The sequence below is a fragment of the Rutidosis leptorrhynchoides genome, chromosome 4 (assembly GCF_046630445.1).
Source record: "Rutidosis leptorrhynchoides isolate AG116_Rl617_1_P2 chromosome 4, CSIRO_AGI_Rlap_v1, whole genome shotgun sequence".
In the NCBI taxonomy this organism is placed as follows: Eukaryota; Viridiplantae; Streptophyta; class Magnoliopsida; order Asterales; family Asteraceae; genus Rutidosis; species Rutidosis leptorrhynchoides.
Window position 1 is genome coordinate 643,238,766 of NC_092336.1, and position 25,239 is coordinate 643,264,004.

Here is a 25,239-nt window from a genome sequence, read left to right on the forward strand (position 1 = left end):
AACAATTATTATTTTTAACTGAATAATAAATAAAATAGATATTATAAATGTTTACCTAAAATATTTACAATCTACATATAATAATTTTATACATAAATTACATATATAATATGTATACATTAATTTATAATTGTTTATATATAATTTATTGTTATTAACTTGTTTAATATCGAGGTGACAAACGAGTGTTAAAATTAATTAATAGTTATGTTCCATATACTTTATGTATGTATATATATATATATATATATATATATATATATATATATATATATATATATATATATATATATATATATATATATATATATATATATATATATATATATATATATATATTCATTTAGAACTATAAATTTTAATATATATTAGTAATATTTATTTAGTAATATAATATTTAGTTTTCCAAAATAACTTTTATTTCAAAGTTTATGATTTAAAATCGTTATGAACATTATCAAATTATGTTCAAAATAGTTTATAATCAATATCAATATATTCTATATATTTAAAATAACAAGTTTTAGTTATTTTAAGTTATCTTTCATAATTACCAAATCACATAATAGTTCATTAATATTTTTAAACTATTATATGTAATTATTTACATATATAATTATTTATATCTACATTTCTGTTTACAATCATAGGTTCGTGAATCGTCGGGATTAGTCAAAGGTCAAAAGCATTCATGAAAAGTAATTCAAATATTTTGGGACTCGGTTTAATAGACTTTGCTTATCGTGTAGGAATCTTATAAAGATTAAGTTTAAATTTGGTCGAAAATTTTCGGGTCGTCACAGTACCTACCCGTTAAAGAAATTTTGTCCCGAAATTTGAGTGAGGTGGTCATGACTAACAATAAAACTATTTTCGTAACGAATATGAGTTGATAAATAGAGTTTTATCATCATTGAGTAATATGGATAAAACATTTCGATTATTCGAAGAGTACGAATGAAGCTGTCACAAAAGATTGAGATAGAGATTTAACTTTTGACGTAGTCTTGGTTGAATTTAGAAAATAAGGTGTGTCTTAACTTTTGACGTCCTCTCGGTTGAATTCCAGAATTCAAGGGATATAAAGAAAATCTTCGAAATCTAAAAGATTTGATTCTTCGGCGAGTAAGGAAATTAATATCTCTATAATTAAATACGGTGATCTGCCTTGATTGCTCTGTCTGATATTCCCATTATAAATAAAACTTTTTCCGTTCCATTAGTTTCACCATTCCTATACTTTCTTTCTTAGTTCAAATATCCAAAAGATTGTGAAAATGCTTAATCCGGTTCTAATCCTTGTCCTTATCCTTACTTTTGCAACATTCATTCTCCTTTTCCAACTTCCACCGGAGGAATATGCTTTCTTCTACTTCGCACTTGGGGTTATAGTGTTTTTAATTCTCCCGTGTCTTTATGTTGCGATAAACATTGAAATACACGGTTTGTAATTTCTACGTTGTTGTTGGGTTTTATATCTTCCATTATATTTCGATGTCCTTGCTTCTGTCTCCTATAATCATTGTCATCCATAGTTAATATTCTCTTCAATTTACTGTGATTTATACTCCCATTTTTATTTCAGATCTTCATTTTTTTTTTGTTTTCTATTCCCGATTCTAAATCAAGCGAATAATGGTTCAGAATTTGTAGGTATGAAGTTTCGAATGAACAGGACTAACGTTCTAAGAGAGAAATTGTGATAGCACGATCTTGATTTGTCAAATTACCAGAATCACTGAGAATAGAACTATCAAGAATATACTTTCTTGATATGTTCAGAAGTTAAGCAGAATGAAAGAGTTATGTAACATGGCACATGATGACGTTATGATCTGTGAATCATCATGTCCCATTAGAACTCAGCATGACTTACTGTAATATAATCACGTTGATCAAGTGTCATTATATTATACTAACTTATGCATCAGTTCCCAACACTACTTCAAAACATTCGTATTTTAAACTCGAAAGTTTACAGAATATAGAAACTAATAGTTTCTCATATGATGTAATACTGATAGCTCAAAGAGATAAATGATTTTAAATAAGATTAGATATGAAAATATATTCAGAAATATCGAGAATATTTATAACGAAAGATACGATAATATCTTTGAATATCTAAGATCAGAGGATGATGGAGACTATTGTCCGCAAGGGTTTAGAGTAAGGAGCAAGATATTCGCTAAAGACTTCAGCAGGCATTGAATCATTTGGATTCTTTGAAGTCAAACTTATTCTTTGTGATTTGTCCACGGCTTCTGTAGAGACCCGTCCTAATCCATCCGGACGAAGTCCATATCAATCATAAACAATTCACAACAGTTGATTACATCGCGAGGTACTTGACCTCTATATGATATATTTTACAAACATTGCATTCGTTTTTGAAAAGACAATCTTTCATTACATCTAAGGTTGATGACATGCATACCATTTCATAATATATCTTACTATAATTGACTTAATAATAATCTTGATGAACTCAACGACTCGAATACAACGTCTTTTGAAATATGTCATGAATGACTCCAATTAATATCTCTAAGATGAACAAAAGCACAGCGGAAGATTTCTTTCATACCTGAGAATAAACATGCTTAAAAGTGTCAACCAAAAGGTTAGTGAGTTCATTAGTTTATCATAAACAAACATTTCATAACATTAATAGACCACAAGATTTCATATTTCCAATTCTCATAAATAAACGTCCCATGCATAGAGACAAAAATATCATTCATATGGATTGAACACCTGGTAACCGACATTAACATTATGCATATAAGAATATCCCCTATCATTCCGGGAAACCCTTCGGATATGATATAAATTTCGAAGTACTAAAGCATCCGGTACTTTGGATGGGGTTTGTTAGGCCCAATAGATCTATCTTTAGGATTCGCATCAATTAGGGTGTCTGTTCCCTAATTCTTAGATTACCAGACTTAATAAAAAGGGGCATATTCGATTTCGATAATTCAACCATAGAATGTAGTTTCACGTACTTGTGTCTATTTTGTAAATCATTTATAAAAATTGCGCATGTATTCTCAGCCCAAAAATATAAAGGGTAAAAAGGCAAATGAAACTCACCTAATGTATTTTGTAGTAAAAATACATATGACTATATTGAACAATGCAGGGTTGGCCTCTGATTCACGAACCTATATCATTTGTATATTTATTAATACACATAATCATAACAGAACAAATTTACTTATTATATCTTTATTTTGTATATTTAATTTGTGTATATTTTTAAAATGGTTAATATTCATATAGTTATATTAATATATCCATATTTATATACATGGTTGTTTAAATGTTATACTTAAAAATCGATAGTTTTGTTATTTGTATGTATTTATGTAATTAATGTTAATAAATTTGATATATATAGTTATATGAAATTTTAATATAATTTTTGTATATGTAGTAAGTATATTTTAGGTACAAAATATTTATCTCTTTAAAAAAAATGATAGTTTTGATATTAATAATTTAATAATAATAATAATAATAATAATAATAATAATTAATATATTTATAATACTTAATAATAATACTAATACTTATAAGATGATATTAATACTACTACTAATGAAAAAAATAAAAATAATATTAACTTGTGTTATCTTTCATAAAGACACTAATAATAACAATAATCATAATAATAATAATAATACATTCTATTAATAATAACTAAGTTAATGATAATATTTGAAATAATGATAATAATACTTACATTTAACAATAATACTAGTTAATAATAATAATAACAATAACAATAATAACAATTATAATAATAATAATATTAATGGTTATAATCATAATAATCATAAAATTAATAATAATAATTATAGTAATTTACTAGTAATAATAATAATAATAATAGAAATAAAGTTAAGAGGATATACCCTTAAGAGCTTTGAGTAAAAAGAAATGTTCCCCACCCGACTCGAACCCATGACCACCCGTTAACCAACACACCCCTTAACCATCTCGTCCAATCTGTTTTTCTGATATTAAATACATCCTATATCTATATAACCATTATATGTCTTTGACTCTTATTTTCTTCTTCTTCAACATTTAATTACTCGATCAGAGCTTCAAGTTTAACAAGCAGTGATTTAATTTGATTGACTTAGAATATGAAATTAATTCATAAACATTTTTATAATTAAGGTATCAAATTAACAAACGCGAAGAAAAAAAAAATTAGCAGCGCCTGCTGCATCGTGACTTTGAAAAAAAAAATTGATTTTAAGAACGAAAACGTTTTGGCCAAAAATTCCTACATGAAATATATTATAAAACAACCATAGAAACTATACGAATCATCAATTGATCCAGAAATACTAAAACAAATTCGAATTTGATAATTTTTCATACGTTTGACTTTTATGAACCAAAACTTTGACTCACTAATTCGGTTTCGTTTTGAAAAATTGAGATTGGAGACTTTACAGTTAGTTTGGAATAGAGATTCCAAACGTATCTGCATTTAAAGATTTTTAAATTATATAAGAAATCGAGAATTTGCTGTAAGGATGAAGAACAGAGGTTAAACTCATCATTTTCTGTTTAATTTTCGAATTTGCTGTGATAGTTGGATTTTCTGAGTCATTGAATGGATTATCCCACTTAAAATATATCCTAAATTGTTATATATTGAATTGAGATGTCGACATTTAACAAAATCCAACATCAATTAGACAAAAACAAAAGTTGAAGCAGGAAAAGAAATAAAAATGTATAACAGCTGTTTCAAATTGTGTACTTCTGATATTGATATGTAACTAATTTAGATAGAAACAAGATTTTCAAGCAGTAGGGGAAGAAAAACGAATAAAGCAAATGTGACCTCTACAGAATATATCTAGCTGTCTCTTATATTCGTATATATATATCTGAATATTTATCAATAGCTGAATTTTTCCTATATATCTGTTTAGACATTTATATAGCTGTGTTTTTATATAAGTGTATTTATATGTATCAGTTTATGTATACCTATTTTCTTAAATTTCATATTATTAGTTATTAATATAATTCTATATGTAATTTTAATAAGAATTCTAATAATATTATAAATATAATGTTGCTAGTATTTAACAAAAAAAGATGCTAATAAAATAAAATGATAAGAATACTATTATCATTGATGTTAATAATAATACTAATCATACATTTATATATATATAGCTTCATTTTAATTATCTCTTAAATGTTCTGTATATTAATTTTGTATACTCTTATATTATATATATATATATATATATATATATATATATATATATATATATATATATATATATATATATACACATATTTATTTACAACAACTGTTCGTGAATCGTCGGGAATAGTCAAAGGTCAGATGATTTCATAAAATAGTTCAAACATTTTGAGACTCGATTTAATATACTTTGCTTATCGTGTCGGAAACATTAAATCATCTAGAGATAAAGTTTAAATTTGGTCAGAAATTTCTGGGTCACTACAGCTTCCTTCATAGTTTCGCATAATCCGCTTTTCGGTACTAAATTTTCTATTGGGTGTTTCCGATACTCCATTCTTTATCATCAAACTTTCGACGGTTAAGGTTGTGTACAGTTTTGCTGCTGTATTTAGCTTTTTTCAGAATTTGTGGTATTGATTTGTAGACTGGGTGCTTTTCAGAATTTCAGAATGGAAGATCATAATTCTAAGAGATAAATATTATATGTATACATATAACTGTTGATGTAGAAACGTTGTGAGATTAAAGATGCTGATTGATACTTCCCGGTATTTGATAGGGCAATCACCGTCACAAATACAGATGAGTACATGATAGGGTTTTAATGAACAGATATAATGGTTCTTCGGAGAGACTTAAGCTAATGAGTAATGAAGTTGCTGGCAAGTTTACTAGATAATGTGGTGGGATATAAATGGTTCCCCGGTAACGACGACGAAAGGCGAACTTATATAACAAAGTTATAATAGAGTTTATTCGAATGAAAAGTCAAATTTGATTTGCTGAAGTTGTGACAAAATTGACTACTTTGGAAAGGTATTGTAAAGGGATTTTTCGGGAATAACAACGCCAACGGAGCTAGCACAAATACGTGTTAAACGTTTACTCAGTTTTCGAGTGTTTTCAGGTGCATAACTATTTGCATCAATCTTTTCTTCCGTAGATGAAGTGCGGTTGGTTCATCCTCTCAATTGAGGTGTTTTTAAGAATCATGAAAGGTTTGAACGCAGATTGTAATCGTCAAGATTCAAATGAGGTTTAAGATGAAATCAAGTGGCAAACTTGAAGAAATGTTTAGTTTCATATGTTATAATCAATATTTTAATTTATTTTAATTGTCCAATGTCATTAGTCCGCAGTTGATAGTCCACAGTTAACAGTCCAATAATTCATATATAGTTTAATATATAATATTCGAATTAATTAATACGTATCGTGACCCGTGTACATGTCTCAGACTCGATCACAACTCAAACTATATATATTATTGTAGAATCAACCTCAACCCTGTATAGCTAACTCCATCATTACTACATATAGAATGTCTATGGTTATTCCAAATAATATATATAGATGCGTCGATATGATATGTCAAAACCTTGTATACGTGTCCCGATATTTAAAGTGCGTAAAATAAATAACAGAAATTAAATGATGATAAATAAAGTGCGTAAAGTAAATAACAGAAATTAAATGACGATAAATAAAATTGCGAGAATGTAAATTGCGATAAATAAAATGTAATCTGTTAGCTAGGAACAATTAACTAGGAACAGTTAGCTTGGATTCTTAACAAAATTCTCATAGTTAATTTGTTTGTTTCTAACAAATTTTATTTTGTTCAATGTTTTCTTCATTATGCCACTTGTTGGATTCTGATAAGTCAAAATCCAAATATGAAATTGAATGAAAATGGTTATTCTGTGGTGAACGGATTTGTATATAGGTGGATGTAAGTAGGATAGTAAACGACTGTTGAATCAGCTTTGAAGGATGTACAGTGTAACTTATTAATGTGAAATCTAAATATTCCTCGGGTATTACCTACCCGTTAAAATATTTTCACAATTAACACTTTGTACGAAAGAATTTTAAATTACAATCTTTATGAAAACATATATACATATATATTTTCTTCAGATGTAATCATGGATTCATTGAGTTAATATGATATTAAACTCATTTGGTTTATCGTTAGAACTAGAATACATAATCTCTAAAACATTTAGAGATTACTTAATCGCCATGAAGAATGAAGATAATTGATGTAGAACTATACGTAGAACGATGATTATACTCGAGGTACAGAATGAGATGTTGAGGCATGGATTGTTGATGGTACTGGTGCTGTTACTGATGGTACTGTTGGTGCCGGTGATGTTGCTGAAGCTGGTAAATTTTGCACCATATTCTCCAAATTTATTTTTCGAGCGTGAAGTTTGTTGACTTCTTCTATTATTCCGGGGTGATTGTCGATTCGGACGAACGGATAAATATGATCTAGAATTTGGTATAGTATATAATCGTGACGAGATACTCTGAAAATGAGAAAGAAAATGGTGTTTCGGACAGGTTCGCCGGTAAGTGCTTCAGGTTCTTTGCCAAGAGGGCAATGTGGTGGATGAAAAGGATTACCTTCTTCTTGTCTCCAATGATTGAGGAGGCTACGAACCCAGCCCCAATTCATCCAGAATAGATGATGGCTAATCGGTTGATCCATTCCGGTTACACTGCTTTTGGAGTTCGAGTGAAAATCCATATCGGAATAGTTATCGGCATTCGACGAACTTGAACTGGTTGCGGAATTCATCTTGCACAGTTAGGTAAAGGATTTTATGAAATGATTTTCGAATATTGGATGATATTCTAATTACATAGAATATCTATGTATAGTATAGAAGATCCCGTAGATTACGGAGGAAATTAAGGAAACGTGTCAGACAAAGTCTACAGTAACAAATACGCTAAGATCTGAATTTTGTCTCTACACTATTCATGCAATCAATGCAATAAGAAGTGTCTAGAATAAGAATGATAAGCAGGTAATTTCCAAAGGATGATAAGTAGATGATTTTCGACACGAAATGTTAAGCAAAACTTTTGACATGCAGACACGGTCGAAGTCCAGATCCACTAATGCATCTAAACAACTATCAGTTAGACACATTAATGCAAGACCCAGTTCGGTATGACCACCGCTCTGATACCAACTGAAACGACCCGTCGTAATCCATCTGGACGAATACGTTACATTTGGTTACATCGCGAGGCACTTGACCTCTATATGATACATTTTACAAACATTGCATTCATTTTTAAAAGACAAACTTTCATTACATCAAAAGTTGACGGTATACATACCATTTCATATTATGTCCAACTATAATTGACTTAATAAAAACTTGATGAACTCAACGACTCGAATGCAACGTCTTTTGAAATATGTCATGAATGACTCCAAGTAATATCTTTAAAATGAGCAAATGCACAGCGGAAGATTTCTTTCATACCTAAGAATAAACATGCTTTCAAGTGTCAACCAAAAGGTTGGTGAGTTCATAGGTTTAAGTTCTATATAGTAATCATAATATTTAATAAGCCACAAGATTTCATTTAATTAAATGCGCAGGATCATTACAACTGCAAAAATCATTCATAAGATGAGTCGCCTGGTAACAGACCTTAACATAGAAACTCACCTAATGTATTTTGTAGTAAAAATACATATGACTATATTGAACAACTGAACAATGCAGGGTTGGCCTCGCATTCACAAACCTATGTCATTTGTATATATATTAAAACATATACTCGTATTCGAATAAATCTATATATTATTTTTAATAATATACTTGTTAAATTATTTGTTATATAGATATAGATATAGATATATTTGATTTACCTATTTGATTTAATTAATGTTTATCTTTCATTATAACATATTAATAATAATAATATATATTAGGATTTTATAAAATATATATATATATATATATATATATATATATATATATATATATATATATATATATATATATATATATATAAATATATATATATGTATATATTAATTGATATATTTCATATATAGCTTAGTTACTATCTTATTAGTAGTAAAATTATAGTGATATGTGATTTTAATGTTCTCGTAATGTATTTTTATATAAACATAATTATTTGTAAGAATACTAATAATAATAATAATAATAATAATAATAATAATAATAATAATAATAATAATAATAATAATAATAATAATAATAATAATAATAAAAATATTCCTGAAAGTGTCAGTAAATGTGTGCATCAGAAAGCGCCACTAAAAGTCTACCTAACACTTATACATTTTCAGAATTTACATTAGAATCAGACTCAGACAATTTCAGTCCCTGAAAGAAGTTGCTATTTTCAGTTTCAGTTATAGTGGACGTTGTCCAGAATTTGGGACGCCGTCCACTAACAAAAGGTGAGACGCCGTCCAGCCATTTTGGAAGCCATCCAAATGGTCTGACGGGCCAGCTGTTGTAATTTGTCTAAATTGAAAGGGGTACTTCGGTCTTTTCACTTGTGGACGGGTTTTATACCCCAAAACTGATCTAGAACTCATTCTTATCCTCTTTTCCACCAACTAAACTCTAGAGAGAGAGAGGAGTTTCTAGAGAGAGGAAGCTTGGGTTAGTGAGGAAGATGATGATTTTTGCCCAAATTGGAAGCGGGTTTTGGTTCTCCTTGATGTTTCTTGTTACTAGCTCAGTTTTGGAGTTGAGGTAAACCCTAGATTCGATTTAATTACTTTGATTTTGATTTGGGGTTAGGGTTTGTGCTAGTTAGGGTTATAAACTCCATTCATGGTGAAATTTGGGGTTTTGGGCATTGTTAGTGTAAGTGAACCCGATTATTGGTGGGTTAGGGTTTGATGACGATTTGTAAGTATTTTTCATTGGTTTGCGTGTTAATCACTAGATTGTATGTGTGTTGGTGATTAGATGTTCATAAGAACATGTTAGTTGGTCAAAATGAGTGTTAATCTCAAATTGTTGTCAAACTAAGTTTTGAGCCAAGATTTGAAGAATCAAGTATGTAAATGCTTGGTTCATGCGTTAAATGGTGTTTTGGAAATTTAATCACTAGTCGTTAGTGATTTTGGGCGTTTTTGAGACTTATGTCAAAATGGATGTTAAACGCTTTTGTTTAGTGTTAAATTATGTTTTTTTTATGTAGTTACTCGCGAGAAGTAATTTTGGGTTAAAATGATGTTTTAACATAAGTCAAACGTGGTCAAAAGCAATATGGGTCAATATTGCACGTGTTGGGGTTTTTGGTGTAATTGGCGTTTGAAATGATTACTACCTAAGTAGTAATTTAGTGTTAAGACCTAGGTTGGTCTAATTAGTGTAAAGTATGATTTGGGTTAAATTGTTCTTTGTTGTGTGGGTTTGAATTACCACCCGAAGTGGTAATTGATTTGTGTCCATTAGATGTTAAATGGGCGGGTTTTGGCGAGCAATGTGTAATCCCTCGGTTAAGGGATGTTTGTGTTGGATTCTCTTTTATAGAATGACTATTTATGTGTATATTGTACCTATGTGTGATATAGGTGGTTACTTGACCGGATTTGAGGACGGAAATCATGTTATACATGACTTGTGCGGGCATTTCAAGGTGAGTGGAATAATTATGCATGTATGTATATAGTGTATTTATTTGTGTGCTATGCTATGAACCACGGAGCCGGTAGTACCATAGTATGTGCGAGAGTATTATGATGTGAATCACGGAGTCGGTAGCATCATGGTACGTGGGTCGTAGTGTGAACCACGGAGCCGGTAGCACTATAGCACGAGTCGTTAAAGTGTGAACCACGGAGCCGGTAGCACTATAAAATGAGATGTGAACCACGGACCCGGTAGCATCAAAGTGTGAACCACGGAGCCGGTAACACTATAAAATGAAGTGTGAACCACGGAGCCGGTAGCACTATAAAAGATTATGACTCAAATGCATAGTGACGTGAACCACGGAGCCGGAAGCGTTATAGCATTGCGTATGGTGTGAACCACGGAGCCGGTAGCACCATGACGCGAGTATGGTTAACCATATAGTTTGTGTATGTATTGTAGTGTAGCATATTATATTTTGAAGTATATGCTATTGTTTATGCTAGTTGCGGTAATGGAGGTTATTAGCTTTATACTTGGAGTTCGTATGCTAATATTATATTGCTAGCATGTTTATGGTATGTGAGTAGGTGGTTGCAAGTAAGTATATTATATATGCATGTGTATACTTATTGCAGTCACTAAGCATTAGCTTACCCCTCTCGTTGTTTACCTTTTTACACTATCGTGTTATGAAGCTAGCTAGTCGTTAGACTAGATGTGTAGGAGCACTTGGGCTCGATGGGGTAGCTATTGGATATTTGGACGTGGATTGGGGATTTGGTAGTCCTCGAGATTATGCTCTTGGTATTGGGTTGGGTTATTGAGTCTTAACCCGTTTATTATGATGTTAACACTTTTATTTAACGTTTTATTGATGTAAAACTTGATTGAGTTGTTACAAATCGTTTTGGTAGTGTTTTGAAGTGTTTAATGTAATTTGACAAGTTTTGGGACTGATCAGGTACTCTGGACGCCGTCCAAAATGGTTTGGACGCCGTCCAGTACAAAGTGGGTTGGGATTTTCTGTCACAGAACATTTTAGTGTTATTGGACGCCGTCCTGATTGTTGGACGCCGTCCTGTCCTTTGTTACTGGACGCCGTCCAGAGGTCTGGACGCCGTCCAGTTGGTCTATATAAAAAAAAAAAATTAAGTCGTGTTTTTGGTATAACGAAGTTGGGTCGTTACAAACTTAAACCCTCATCAAATAAATTAATGTGGTATCGTCAACATCAAACTTAAACCCACATATGAGGTATCGTCAACATCGAACTTAAACCCTCATCAAATGTCACTGCAGTAGTGGTATGGCTTCGTCAACATCGAACTTTAAATCCATACATGAGGTATCGTCAACATCGAACTTTAACCCTCATCAAGACAAACAATATACTCTAGGATATGGTATCCTCAACATCGAACTTTAACTCATACCCCATAAGTAAATAAATAATATACATACATATATAATTATTCCACTCACCTTATCACGTCGGTGATGATTAACACTCCCGTAAGCTTCAAAGCAAAGTACCTAATACATTAAGTACCCAATCAACATACAAACTAGTTGGACTATCCACCAACACTTAAGTCTTATGCATTTAATGACTTAATTGCATTAAATGACCCATTTACACCAAAACCGCCCATTCAAGGCCAAGATTCATCATTAATCATTAAATGCTATTGATTAAAGTCCAATAACACCAATTTACATGACCAAACCCTAGTTTACAACCTTGGAGTTTCCTTACATCATTTTAACCCAAATTCACCCATTTAACCCCCAAATGGGTCTTACAAGCCTTAAATGAACAAACCCTAGCCATAAATCAAATTAAACTCAAAACACGGAGTTAAAATTTACCAACACTATCACAACGTAGCTAGAGATGTGGGGATCAACTTTAAAACTCGGACTTAAACGAGATTTGGTCTTCTTCTTCCCCAAAATAAGCTTTCTCTCACTAACACTCCATCCCTCTCACTAAAATTTGAGTGTGTAGGTGTAAAAGTGTTGAATGAGTTAAGGATAACCCTTACATCAGTTTGAAGATCTAAAACCGTCCATAAGTGAAAAGACTAAAACACCCCCAAAAGATGCCATTTAAATTGGACTTAAAAGTCAATTTCTGCGATAACCATCGCGTTTCGCGGCAGGAAGGTCGCGTTTCGCGATAATGTGCACCAGGTCGTGACAATTCACACTTAGACGCGACAATGTGATCAGGAGGGGGGAGTCTTTTGGCCATCGCGTTTTGAGCAGACACATTACGTATCGCGACCCAACCAGACATGACACAATCACTTCATACGCGACATGTTACCAGTGTGCCCCCTAATCTCACTTTTTAAATCATTTAATCATACACGCAAACGAATATAAACGTTCTAAAGATTAAATACGTACCTTAGAACATGTATGAAGAAAAACGGGGTGTTACACTAAAAATAAAACACACTTAAAATTTATTAAATTAAGCATTAAAACTTCAAAAGTTTGATGTAAGGCTCCAAATGTGTTCGGTGAGATCATTTCGTAGTTGGTTATGCACGTCCCGATCTCGTATTTCTTTTTCTCATGTCACACGATTTCTAGCTTGATTCCTTACAAAGTTAGATTAGCTTCATCAGTTCTAAGTAATCTGTAATTCTTCCCCGATCCATGTAATTCCAGGGCTATTATCCTCGACTATCATGTTGTGCATGAGCACACAACAATACAATATGCGTCTCATCTTGTTGACACCGTGTGCTAGTCCAGATGTTTGTAAAATATGAAATCTACCCTGAAATACACCGTGTGCTCGTCCAGATGTTTGTAAAATATGAAATCTACCCTGAAAAATTACACTTAAAATTCCTAAAAATAAAATACACTTCAAATTTATTAAATTAAGCATTAAAACTTCGAAAGTTTGATGGAAGGCTCCAAATGTGTTTGGTGAGATCATTTTGTAGCTGGTTATGCACGTCCTGATCTCATATTTCTTTTTCTCTTGTCACACGATTTCTAGCTTGATTCCTTACAAAGTTTGGATTAGCTTCATCAGTTCTAAGTAATTCTTCCCCGATCCATGTAATTCCAGGGCTATTATCCCCGACTATCATGTTGTTCATGAGCACAAAACAATACAATATGCGTCTCATCTTGTTGACACCGTATGCTCGTCCAGATGTTTGTAAAATATGAAATCTACCCTGAAATACACCGAATGTTCTCTCAACATCCTCACGTGCATTTTCTTGAAATCTTTTAAATTTTGCACGTGGCTCATCTGCTGGGGTCGAATATGCCTTGATTAACGTTTCCCAATCTGGGTAAATACCGTCCGCTAAATAATAACCATTTGTGTAATTATTACTGTTTACGTTAAATGGTGCTAATGGCGCACTTCCAATCTTGATGTCATCTAACAACGGAGATTGATTCAAAATATTAACATTGTTGTTCACACCCGCTGCACCAAAGAATTCATGCCAATTTCATGTATCATATGAAGCAACGGCTTCAAGAATTATGGCCGGGTGACCTTGATGACCACTAGTATATTGCCCTTTCCATTGAACCGGACAATTTCACCACTTCCAATGCATGTAGTCTATGCTACCAAGCATACCCTTAAAACCATATCTTTCTTCATGAGCGCTATACAAACGAGCTATATCGCTACCTGTTGGTTGCCTCAAACATTCATGAACATCCAGTTCCAAAATACATTTACAAAAGCTATTAAAACAAATGATTCATGTACCCTCGCTCATTTGTAAGTATTCGTAATAAATGTCCGTTGTTGTACCATAAGCCAATTGACGCAACGACGATGTACATTTTTGTATCGTATTGAAACCTTGCCGACCAAGGGCATCTGATTTTTGTTTTAAAAAAAATCAAATTCCTAGGTAAAGGTTCTACATCGTAATTACTTATATCAGTGGCGATACACAAAAGTAGTTCTCTACTCATTCTAAAACGTCTTTTAAAAGTTTTAGAATGATACCTTGGGTACTCCACAAAGTAGTGTTGATGTAAAGTTTCGGCTGCACTTTCACGATCTCTATGGATGTAAATTCAAGACCATTGAACTCGTTGAGTAGAACTTTCACCCTCTTCAACATCTAATTCTTCGGCGTATGCTCGTAAAAGATCCAATTCGTATTTGTTATTTGATTCTCAAATGTCGAAAAGCTTAAACAAAGATTTCATAATTCAAATTATTGATAAAATGTATAGAAATGTTGAGAGAATATGAGAAAAAATTATATGTGAAGTGTGATATTTATAAATAGAAATTATCTAATTATTTATTAAAAAAATTTATATAACGGCTATATAGCCGTTTGAGTTGGAAGGTGTAAACATCTCACTGGTCAAAAGTTAATCACGCTCGTTTTTCTTCCTGTGATGCTCTCATCGTGGGTGGCCCTTTTGAGCTCCATCACGCCACATAGTGGCGTGATGGTGGTGATTTTGGTGTAACCACGCCGCGTTAAATACAATCTTACCATTACAAACTCCATCACGTTATCATATCATCTACTTACTACATCATTACTATTCCTCACAAAAAAATAAAAATAAAAAATATCTTCATGACCATCACACCATCACCATCACGGGCGATTTTAGTTGTAAGCCCGTGGGGTCACGGGACACCACTAGTTTGAAATTTTTTTAGTAGAAATTACCTGTTAAATTGTATAGGACACCACTAAATTTAATTGGAGGACCCTATATATTTTTCAAATTTATAATTTTTCTTTTAAATTGTACAGGACAGTACAAATTTAGCTACTCGGACCTCATATACTTTTCGAATTTGTAGTTTTTTTAAAGGTAAATTACCACTAAAATAGTATGACATTATTACTCTCGTCGTCATTGAACTTGTACTCAAATCACACGCGTCATCCTTGGAACTATTTTTGAACTCACGTCATCAGGAAATCACTCCCGTCGTCCTTCTATTTATTTGCCGTCTCTTTGCTCCGTTAACCTGAAACATGTGCATATCATGTCAGGGTATTTTAGTCTTTTTATCTTTTTATCTTCTTGTGAGGGTATATTTGTTATTTTAATCTTGATTTTTCCCTTTTCTACTTCTTTTTCCACTTTCCCTTCTTTTTCATTTCATTCTCTTCTCTTTCATTTCATTCGTGCCAAAATTATCACTTTTCAAGAAACAAATTCATAAATCAAAAACCCTCTCATCATCATAAACAACTTCATCGTGATGATGAGTTTGTGTTGATATCTCAATCGAAATAAAACCACCGTGTGTTCATCATCATGAAAGAAAACCACATCTGGAAAAAAAAACATTGGCTCTATTGTTCATCACAATCAGATCCGAAAGAAAACTACATCTTTTTTTTTTTATTTTCTTTTCAGTGAACTCGAAAACCCTACAATCGATCTTTACAACATCGTTTACGGCGGTGGCATAATTTTGTCTAATACATGCGTATGAAACAAAGATCTGAACATACGAAACCATCGAACGACCATTCTCGTGTCCGGAAAATATAAACTTGCAAATCGAATGAAACTCTCAAATCGACGGAACCTACAAATCGAACGGAACCTGGAACAGAAATAGTCGGATCTAGAAATCTCGTTCGTGCCGGAGTTCATATTTGATTGTTTCCATTCGAAACGGAGTTCAGATCTGACCTGGAAATCTCGTTTGTGCCTGGTTGGACTCAATCGTAGGAGGTGAGTTTCTGTATTTAAATGGAACGGGTCTACACTACACAGATCTATGCAAAAAACAAGAGATGATGAAGATGAAGTTTGAGATAATTTATATATGGAATGGGTTAGAGTATTGTTCAGTGATAAACGAATTAAGATAAATTTCTTGACTCCTTTTTTGTTTGCTTAATTTTGATTGATGTACCAATTTGAATATAAATTATGTACTCTAAATATATACTCCGTACTCCGATTCATGTGTATATTTCAAAGTTAAAGAAGATGGCTTCATGTCCAGGTGGTTGGTTGTGGGTTTAATGAGAATAGAAAAGAAAAGGAAAAAGAAAAAAATAAAGAGAAAAAGATAAAAAGACTAAAATACCCTCACATGATATGCACATGTTTTAGGTTAACGGAGCAAAGAGACGGCAAGTAAACAGAAGGATGACGGGAGTGATTTCCAGATAGTTTAGTGACGACGTGAGTTCAAAAAAAGTTCCAAGGACGACGCGTGTGATTTGGGTACAAGTTCAAGGACGACGGGAGTAATAATGTCAAATAGTATTCAAATATAATTAGTACTGAAAAAATTTTCGGAACCCCATTGAATTATAATTCTAGAATCGCCAATAATCACCATTATTTATTTACGGTCTTATCTCAAAGTCCATCACCAACTATTATCTTTGAATTGACCTTTTCTATTTAAAATTCCAAAGAATATAATTTTGTAAGCGGTTGCTATATTTAGCAACAGCATCCACGTACACGCTCAATGTTGTCTGTAAAAGTAGTAACTATTGTAGTACAAGATATCAACGCTATAGCGTATTCCACATATTCAAGCTTTGAAAGATCAAAAAACGTGCAAGTGGGGTTTCTTACTTTCTTTTAATTTGTTCACACATCCATATACTAAATCGAAATGAACCCTTTTATCGTGTCCCTAGTCAACCAATTACGCAAATAAAAAAAGGAATTTTTTTTTTTTCTTCATCTTCTTTCTAATTTATTCCACATTTCCACATACGTGTTTAAAGGGGGGTTCTTGTATATATAGGTGAAAGTTGGTCATAATCATAATCATCAACATCATATCATTTTTTAGAAAATTAACAGTCTTGCATTTTTTTTTTATACGCCAGAAATCAACAAACTTTGAGCAATTATTTCGGCAAAGCTCGAGTCTTGATTGAAAGGTGAGCAACTCTTTTCGAATGCGTATGTTTATATTTACGATTTTTCTATCTGGGTCTGGTTTATAATGATTAGTCATGCATTGGGTTTTTTTAAAGTTGGATTTTTATAATTTATCGGCATATTATACTGTAACTCAATATGTGTGAGTTTTGGTCCTGTAGGGTTTAAACTTGATTTTTTATTTTTTTTATTACTGTATTCTTTATGCGTGTTTTCTCATGTGGGGTCTAAACTTGGATAGTTGGATGTAACTAACTAATTATTGATATTGTAGACAAAAAAGGTTTGTGCTTCTGTGAAAATCTATTTGTACGACGTATGCACTTGGCATTTTTGTGTTTTTCCAATAGATGCAATAATGGAATTTATTGAAAAAAAATGTATGTTGATGATAAAAAATTTTGATTACCCAATAATAATAATAATTTTATATGTTTGGGTTGCAGAAATCTTAAAATATCTGATCTGATGGGTTTGTCCTTATCACTGTTATCATCAGCCTGGGAAGAAATCTTAGATCATAGTTTTTTAATATTGCCTTATGAACTCAAAAACGTATCTAACGCCGAAAACTGCAAGATATCTGAATCAGAAACAATATTGGAAGAACCTGAAGATTCATTTGCTGATTTGAGTAGAAGAAACTCCATCAATTTGAACAACCATCAACCCCTAAAGATAATGCTTGATACCACCCTTTCTTTCAAGAATCTTATTCAGGACTTCAAAGTTTCAGAACCCAAAAATTTGGAATTTAAAACAAGGGGTTTGACTTCTCCGGGTTCAACGGTATTCTTCTCCCCTCGACCCGTCAGTGAACTCAATGCTGCTGCAACTACAGTTCAGAAAATATACAAAAGTTACAGAACAAGAAGGAATCTAGCTGATTGCGCGGTAGTTGTTGAGGAGTTATGGTTAGTTTCAATCTAATTCAAAGATGCATTATTTTGGTTACTATCAGAATCGAGCTGTAGTTTGACCTTGACTCAGTCAATTTTTTGACTTCTTTAATTTTTCTTAATTGGTTGGTATGTTGTAGGTGGAAGGCTTTAGATTTTGCAGCCTTGGATCGGAGTTCTGTTTCGTTTTTCGATGTTAAAAAACCCGAAACTGCGACATCTCGGTGGGCCCGGGCTCGAACTAGAGCTGCAAAAGTGGGAAAGGGTCTATCCAAGAATGAAAAAGCTCAAAAATTGGCCTTGCAACATTGGCTTGAAGCCGTGAGTATTATTACATTACATTACATTGTATCATGATTTGGTGTGATAAATGTTATAGTTAATTGGTGTGTTACTTGAACTATTTCCTGAAATGTTTCTTATCGGCCGATTGCAGATTGACCCACGCCATCGCTATGGCCATAATTTGCACCTATACTATGATATTTGGTTTGAAAGCGAAAGCTGTCAACCTTTTTTCTACTGGTAAGTCTCTGCGACTTCACGAAGTTTTAAACCCTTTTTCTAGATAAATAGAAATGCGGATTAGTTCTAATCTGTTCTGCTTTCGAAATATGAAGGTTGGATATTGGAGATGGGAAAGAAACGAATCTTGAAAAATGTCCGAGGGTGCGTTTACAACAACAATGCATTAAATATTTAGGCCCCGTAAGTCTCGTTCTCACTACCTTCTTTTATATGCAGCTCACATTTTCATAAGGGTTATTTTTTCTTAATTGTGTGTCTAACAACCATTGCTAAAACAGAACGAACGGGAATCATACGAAGTGATCGTTGAAAAGGGGAAGCTGGTATACAGACAAAGTGGTTCGCTTTTGGAAACTGTTGAGGGTACTAAATGGATCTTCGTTCTTGACACATTAAAGAAATTGTATGTTGGCCAGAAGAGAAAAGGTTTGTTTCAACATTCGAGTTTTCTAGCCGGTGGTGCCACCACTGCTGCCGGAAGATTGGTGGCCCATGGCGGCATTCTTGAGGTACAACTCCATAATGCATACACACACTTTGATTATGTACTTGACCATTGTCTAAACTCGTCGTAATAGTTAACCATTGCTCGTGTGACTTTCAGGCAATATGGCCTTACAGCGGTCACTATCTCCCAACGGAAGAAAACTTTAGGGATTTCATTTGCTTCTTGGAGGAAAACAACGTTGATCTCACTAACGTTAAGGTACATTCAACGACAACACATTAATGAGTTGTAGGTTTCGTACGAGTATTATTTTCAGAACTTCGACCGTTAAATATTAACAATGTAAATTATAAATTATTGCAGAGATGCTCGATTGATGACGATGATGTAGGATTTTCGTTTAAGGTCACCACCCAACCCGAAACAAAGCCAAAACCGCTAGTCATTCCACGTGCGAGACCACAAGACATTCTACGTACACCTACTAGTGCAAAAGATGCAACCACACCTAGCTTTATCCATGGTCTAACCAACGGTCCCATTTCAGCCCGTTTTCAAGAAACTAACCTCATTTCTACCAAATGGACCTCGGGAACTGGTCCACGTATCGGCATTGTTCGTGATTATCCAAGCGAGCTACAATTTCGAGCCCTTGAACATGTTAACTTATCTCCTCGTATTAATCAAGGGAACTTGGGGCCAATTCCGTCACCTAGACCGAGCTCGAATGTCAGGCTGTCTCCAAGGATTTCATACATGGGACTCCCTAGTCCTAGGACCCCAATCACCACTAATTAATTAATCGAGCTTTTTTTCTTTCTTTAGAGTTTGACCTTTTGTATCAAGTGGAGACTTGTACAAAGTTAGAGGTGTTTACATTCTTTTTTGCTTGAGAATAGGTCTGGAATGGGTTCAAACAAACACGAATAAAAAATGAACCCTGGTGTCTATTTTTTTTTTATTCATTATTTTTTGTAGAAGTGTATAGTTCATAGTTGTTGCTTATGCATAGTTTTGTAGTAACCCAAACTGCTCTGTTTGTGCAGTAATTGGGTTTGTATTTTATTATTAGCTGATTATTTCATCTCTTTGTAACACATGATACACATATTTCTTTAGTGGAGGAAACTTTTGTGTTTGGTTTCTAATATTTCGCTTGATTTATGGCCAATTGTCTTTTTTATTTCCGTGTTCAACAGAAACCAATCCAATTCATCATTTCTTTGGTCAAAAGAACAAATATATTGACTAGAACATACCTTACCAAGAAGAACAAAATGGATTCTATTAAATTAAGTTTTCTTTTGCGTATCAAATTAAATTAATATTTAATATAATAAATTTATTTATAAATCATAATTATAGAAGAAAAATAAAATGTATGAAATTAAGACCAAATCTTGTTTAATATTTCTACTTAAGATCAAATCTTCATATGATATATATATATATCTAGTTTGACCATCATATAAATTCAATCGTTTTTAATCTTATTAAATTAAGCCGACCTCAAATTCACAAATCTTGTGGTACAACCGTACAAGCCAATAAATAGAAATAGATGCATACATCAACCTTAGATATGCATGATCAACAAAAGAGATACAGTATAAAATACTACTCCGTATTAGTATTGAGAAATAATAACCAAGAAATTAAGGCAACCTGATTGGGTCTGGGTGGGGTCATTATCTGAAACCATAAACCATCTTGTGGTATCTATCTTTAATCCACTTGCAGCTTTTCTTCATTGACTCTTTGACTTTTCCTTCAACAGTAAAAGCTTTGTAGCTGGCAACCCTTTTCTTCCTCTGTATTTCTGGATCAGTTAGGCTCCAGATCCTTGAAGCTGACCTACTACTACTGCTGACCTTCTTCAACTCCACAACATTTGGGTGGTTGTAATTAGTGTTTTTAGTTTGGGTTTGTGTAGATGATGATGATGATGCACTGTGGCATCTAAAATCTTGAAAGTTTGATGATGGTTGGTGGGTATTATAAGGCTCCATTTGCATATTCTTACCATTATTATTATTATAGGATTTGGATCTCAGATCCTCCATAAGGTTTGTGAGTTTTCTTGATTTTGTCTACTACTTGTTTTGTAAAAAGCTTTATGCTTTTCTCTCTATAAATAATAAATGTACAAGCAATAATGAGGTATAAAGTGAAAAAACAACTGGAATTTAAGCACACACTGTAATTCAAAATTAACCAAAAAAAGCTAACGGCTTGATTTTATTTAATAAAAGTCAATAAAAAAAAAAAAAAAAACTGAATGAAAAATAATGGGGCATCACTCTTTTTATACTAATGGATAAATATATATATCCTAATTGATCACTAATTAGACTCCTCTTCTATCTCTGCTGCTGTTAGCATATTCCCCAAGTTGAAAATTAATCTGGACCAATTTTTTGGACAGAAAGCCCATCAAACTGTTCGCATAACTCAAGCCCATCCAGAAATTGCAGCAGTACGTTCTTAGACTTTGGCTTGTAATTTGTATACCTGTCCATACAGTCGATCTCGTGCCCCAGCATCGGAGTTTAATTATGTGGATCATGAAATGCTGAGGGGGTTTTAACGGAGTGATTCATGTGATATATTGTATAAATTTAAGATGGTCATCGTGTGTACTACGTGACATGGACTATTATAGCTAGCTAACCAAAAAATTTCTGGGCTATTATAGCTACAGCTAATACTCTAATAATTAAGGTTATACTGTAATAAATGGTGGATTTTATTATTATTATTTTTCAAATTTCAAACAAAAATACATATCCCATTCTGCAAAACCCAATTGCAATAGTCCATGATAATGCAGAAGCAAAGATATATTTAATACGTGTAACAGGTAGGTATTACACTTTTTAGCTAGGGCATAAAGAATCTTCCAACTAAAGAGAATTAATAATGAAAAAGCAAGTATCTGGTTCTTTCAAGAATTTATTTGCTATTTGAATTTGATGCTTATGTTTGTTGCTTTTGGTGCTGTAAAGTGAAAAGGACATTTTAAACTTAGGTGTTATATAAAAGTGTCGTGGTTTGAGAATATGATAGCAAATCCTAGAATCGTATTTCGACCCACGGTTGAGAGGTAAAACACCAAATGTTACTGGATTGTTACACTTAACATCAACCATCATGAGATTCAAAAAGACACCATACATGATCATTGATGATTTTTACAGCTAACTTCCTACAAAACTGCCTTTAAGCCTAAAATTTGTTGGGACATTTTATTTTCCAGTCACCTTTAATTTAACACATCATGGTAGTACAGTAAGTAATACACACATGGCTTGACCAAGAAGAATGCTAAAGAAGCACCAATATATTATATTTCCAACCTAAACTAATTTTTAAAAATGAGTTCAAGTAATAAAACGAAATAGGAGAATAAGATGGGTTTTTAGGAATAACGTGATAGCATCGAATTTTGGAACTTGTTCTCTAAGTAATTTGTGAGTAAGACCAAAGGGACCTGATTCACGGGTATAAATGCAAGTGTCGTTGGATTGGTAAATGGCAGAGTCAACTATTCCAACTCAATGTCTATTTGAGCTATTAGTATCTTCAATATATTTGTGTGAATGGACCAAAGAGCCGTTAACCTATTGAAAGGTATGGGCTCATGAACCAGACAATGTAAATTACTATTATGAAAACGTAGCTGATGTAAACATATGTAATGCACTAACTACCTATACGCAAATATAAATCTCGTGCATTATGTGCACGTGCATGTCAGCTCGTTATTAAAACTACCTAAATGCCTGCTAATATAGAAGAATTTGGAGGAGTGTATTTAGGGCAATCAAAAATATAAACACCATTTCAGTTTGTGCTACATAATCACCCATTATAGCCTCAACCCTTTCTTTCATGTTATACCAGTCCTGCCATTTTGCCGCTAGTAAATGTGTGCTATAATTGATACATAAAACAAAAAACAATAAAAAATAAGTATTAATAGATTACCTGAAACATTTTCCCGATGAATGCCCAAAACTTGAAAATGTGGCAGGAAACATCAATACAAAGCTTAAAACATAGTAACACAGTCAATATACCCTGCATGAGTAGATTTTTTGTAAATAATGGGAGAGCTAAGAGAGTAGTAGTACACCTCGTGAAACACAGCAGACATGAAAAAACGCAATCAAGATGGCAGCACCCTGAATCAAATCAAAGAGCAACCGAATCAGTTATCTAAAACCAAATAACACAAGATGTCTCAACTAACCTCACTAGCAGCACATCTTGGGGTGGCCAGGGAAAGAGTCGAATATGGTCACGGGATAACCCAGTTGGGTCGCAAATCAGAGTAAAATACTTGCCCTTCCCGTGTGTAACATGAACACGGAGAACCTTCTTCGTTTACCCATTCAGACAAACACAAGCCAAATGATAAACAAAAAACTATATATTCTGTCAAGCTCTACTATTAAAACAATAAACTCCGAACTAAAGTTTAGGTTCATAATTTTTACAAAAACCCTACCACAGAGAATCAATGTGTCGCAAGCTAATATAGTACTACAGTTATAACTATAATATGTCGTTTTTTTTTAATTACCTTATCAATTGAGGTCACAAGCCACCGCATGTCATAATTTGTATGAACAAATTAAGGATATCAACTTTAACCAATTTATACAAGCAAACATCATCAAATATAAGTCTCAAATTCAGTTGTAAGTTCTCATGTTAACACGTACAGTTTTCTTATCCAGCTATCTGTTCCTATAAATACAACCAAGTGCATAAGTTAGATTAAACAAAGATGTTAGTAAACATTGTAAAAGCAGGTCGATTTGGTATAGTTAGTGCTAATGACTCAAACAGGAAGTATTTTAAAACTCAGCTAAAGAGGATAAAGGTTATAAGAACATGTGACATAGTTAAGTAAACGTTTTAATAGTTTTTATATGAATGACTAGGATTATTCTTCCAATAACAACTTTGATGATAACATTTAATAACGCGTATTTTTATAATTCAGAAAGAAGAAAAAAAAACAATTAGCAATGTATACAAGCATATAAGGAAGTAAACGAAGTTAACTCAGAATCATGAAAACTGGATAAAGAATTGGTGTTGTAGTTAACATAACATGGATAGTGATTACAACCTACATAACTAGATGAGATTAAACATCCTCAAACCCTCAATGTTTAAGCCTAGACAAGTAGACAGCTAGTAACAGTTGACTTACAGGATTTAATATACGTTTTTTCCATGCTAACTTATCGACAATGTAAGCAGCGAGACAAGAGGGAACACCGCGAGTAAAAGGGTACGTGACAGTTCAGAAAATCAGAACATCCATGTCAACTCGTAACTATCCATAGGAATGGAAAATACAGAGTATCTTCTCATCATCAGTTACTTTCTAAACGACTCTAAATGTCTAAGAATGGGTAAACAAGCTATTAAAAAAAGTACCAGCACATCAGAAGTGGCCAATCTGGCAATGATCTTGAACTGACCCAAAAATTGGAATTGATTTATTATTTGTGCTGTGCTGGAAATGTAATCCTTGAAAATGTCAAATATTGAAAATAGTACCATCCAAGTTCGCTTTGGAAGATGACGATGAATCGTATAATCCTTGACCGACTCCAATTCCGGCATCAGGTTTTACAGTCGTCCTGAGTCGTATCTCACCACGTGTCTAATAACGCCATTATTATTAAGAAATAGGTTGAGATGAAAGCAATAGAAGCGAAGAGAGTGTAATAAGAGGAATTGAATTGAGGAAATTGATGG

General features: G+C 32.8%; 3 protein-coding genes across 3 annotated transcripts; 1 reads left to right on the top strand and 2 right to left on the bottom strand.

Moving 5' to 3' along the window:
* Positions 1-13,673: 13,673 nt before the first annotated feature.
* Positions 13,674-14,810, bottom strand: LOC139843180 (uncharacterized). The gene is made up of 4 exons (XM_071833247.1): positions 14,693-14,810; positions 14,447-14,560; positions 14,312-14,365; positions 13,674-14,152 (listed from the first exon to the last, which is right to left on the bottom strand). Exons 1-4 carry the CDS (start codon positions 14,808-14,810, stop codon positions 13,674-13,676), a joined length of 765 nt encoding a protein of 254 aa, XP_071689348.1.
* Positions 14,811-17,512: 2,702 nt separating this feature from the next.
* On the top strand, positions 17,513-20,565 carry LOC139904356 (IQ domain-containing protein IQM1-like). Its single transcript, XM_071886294.1, has 8 exons — positions 17,513-17,585; positions 18,033-18,500; positions 18,626-18,806; positions 18,922-19,010; positions 19,106-19,193; positions 19,292-19,522; positions 19,618-19,719; positions 19,825-20,565. Exons 2-8 carry the CDS (start codon positions 18,055-18,057, stop codon positions 20,257-20,259), a joined length of 1,572 nt encoding a protein of 523 aa, XP_071742395.1. The 5' UTR covers positions 17,513-17,585; positions 18,033-18,054; the 3' UTR covers positions 20,260-20,565.
* Positions 20,566-21,149: 584 nt separating this feature from the next.
* Positions 21,150-21,470, bottom strand: LOC139843181 (uncharacterized). The gene has a single exon (XM_071833248.1). It carries the CDS (start codon positions 21,468-21,470, stop codon positions 21,150-21,152), a length of 321 nt encoding a protein of 106 aa, XP_071689349.1.
* Positions 21,471-25,239: the final 3,769 nt, after the last annotated feature.

Excerpts from the sequence above, each read along its gene's own strand:
- LOC139904356 (XM_071886294.1), top strand. The coding sequence starts at position 18,055 with ATGGGTTTGTCCTTATCACTGTTATCATCAGCCTGGGAAGAAATCTTA. Across the intron at positions 18,501-18,625 it reads GTAGTTGTTGAGGAGTTATG|GTGGAAGGCTTTAGATTTTG; the intron begins GTTAGTTTCAAT and ends GGTATGTTGTAG. Across the intron at positions 19,194-19,291 it reads GCATTAAATATTTAGGCCCC|AACGAACGGGAATCATACGA; the intron begins GTAAGTCTCGTT and ends TTGCTAAAACAG.
- LOC139843181 (XM_071833248.1), bottom strand. The coding sequence starts at position 21,470 with ATGGAGCCTTATAATACCCACCAACCATCATCAAACTTTCAAGATTTT.
- LOC139843180 (XM_071833247.1), bottom strand. The coding sequence starts at position 14,810 with ATGTTGAAGAGGGTGAAAGTTCTACTCAACGAGTTCAATGGTCTTGAA. Across the intron at positions 14,366-14,446 it reads ATACTTACAAATGAGCGAGG|GTAGCGATATAGCTCGTTTG; the intron begins GTACATGAATCA and ends GGCAACCAACAG. Across the intron at positions 14,153-14,311 it reads AGAAAGATATGGTTTTAAGG|CGGGTGTGAACAACAATGTT; the intron begins GTATGCTTGGTA and ends TCTTTGGTGCAG.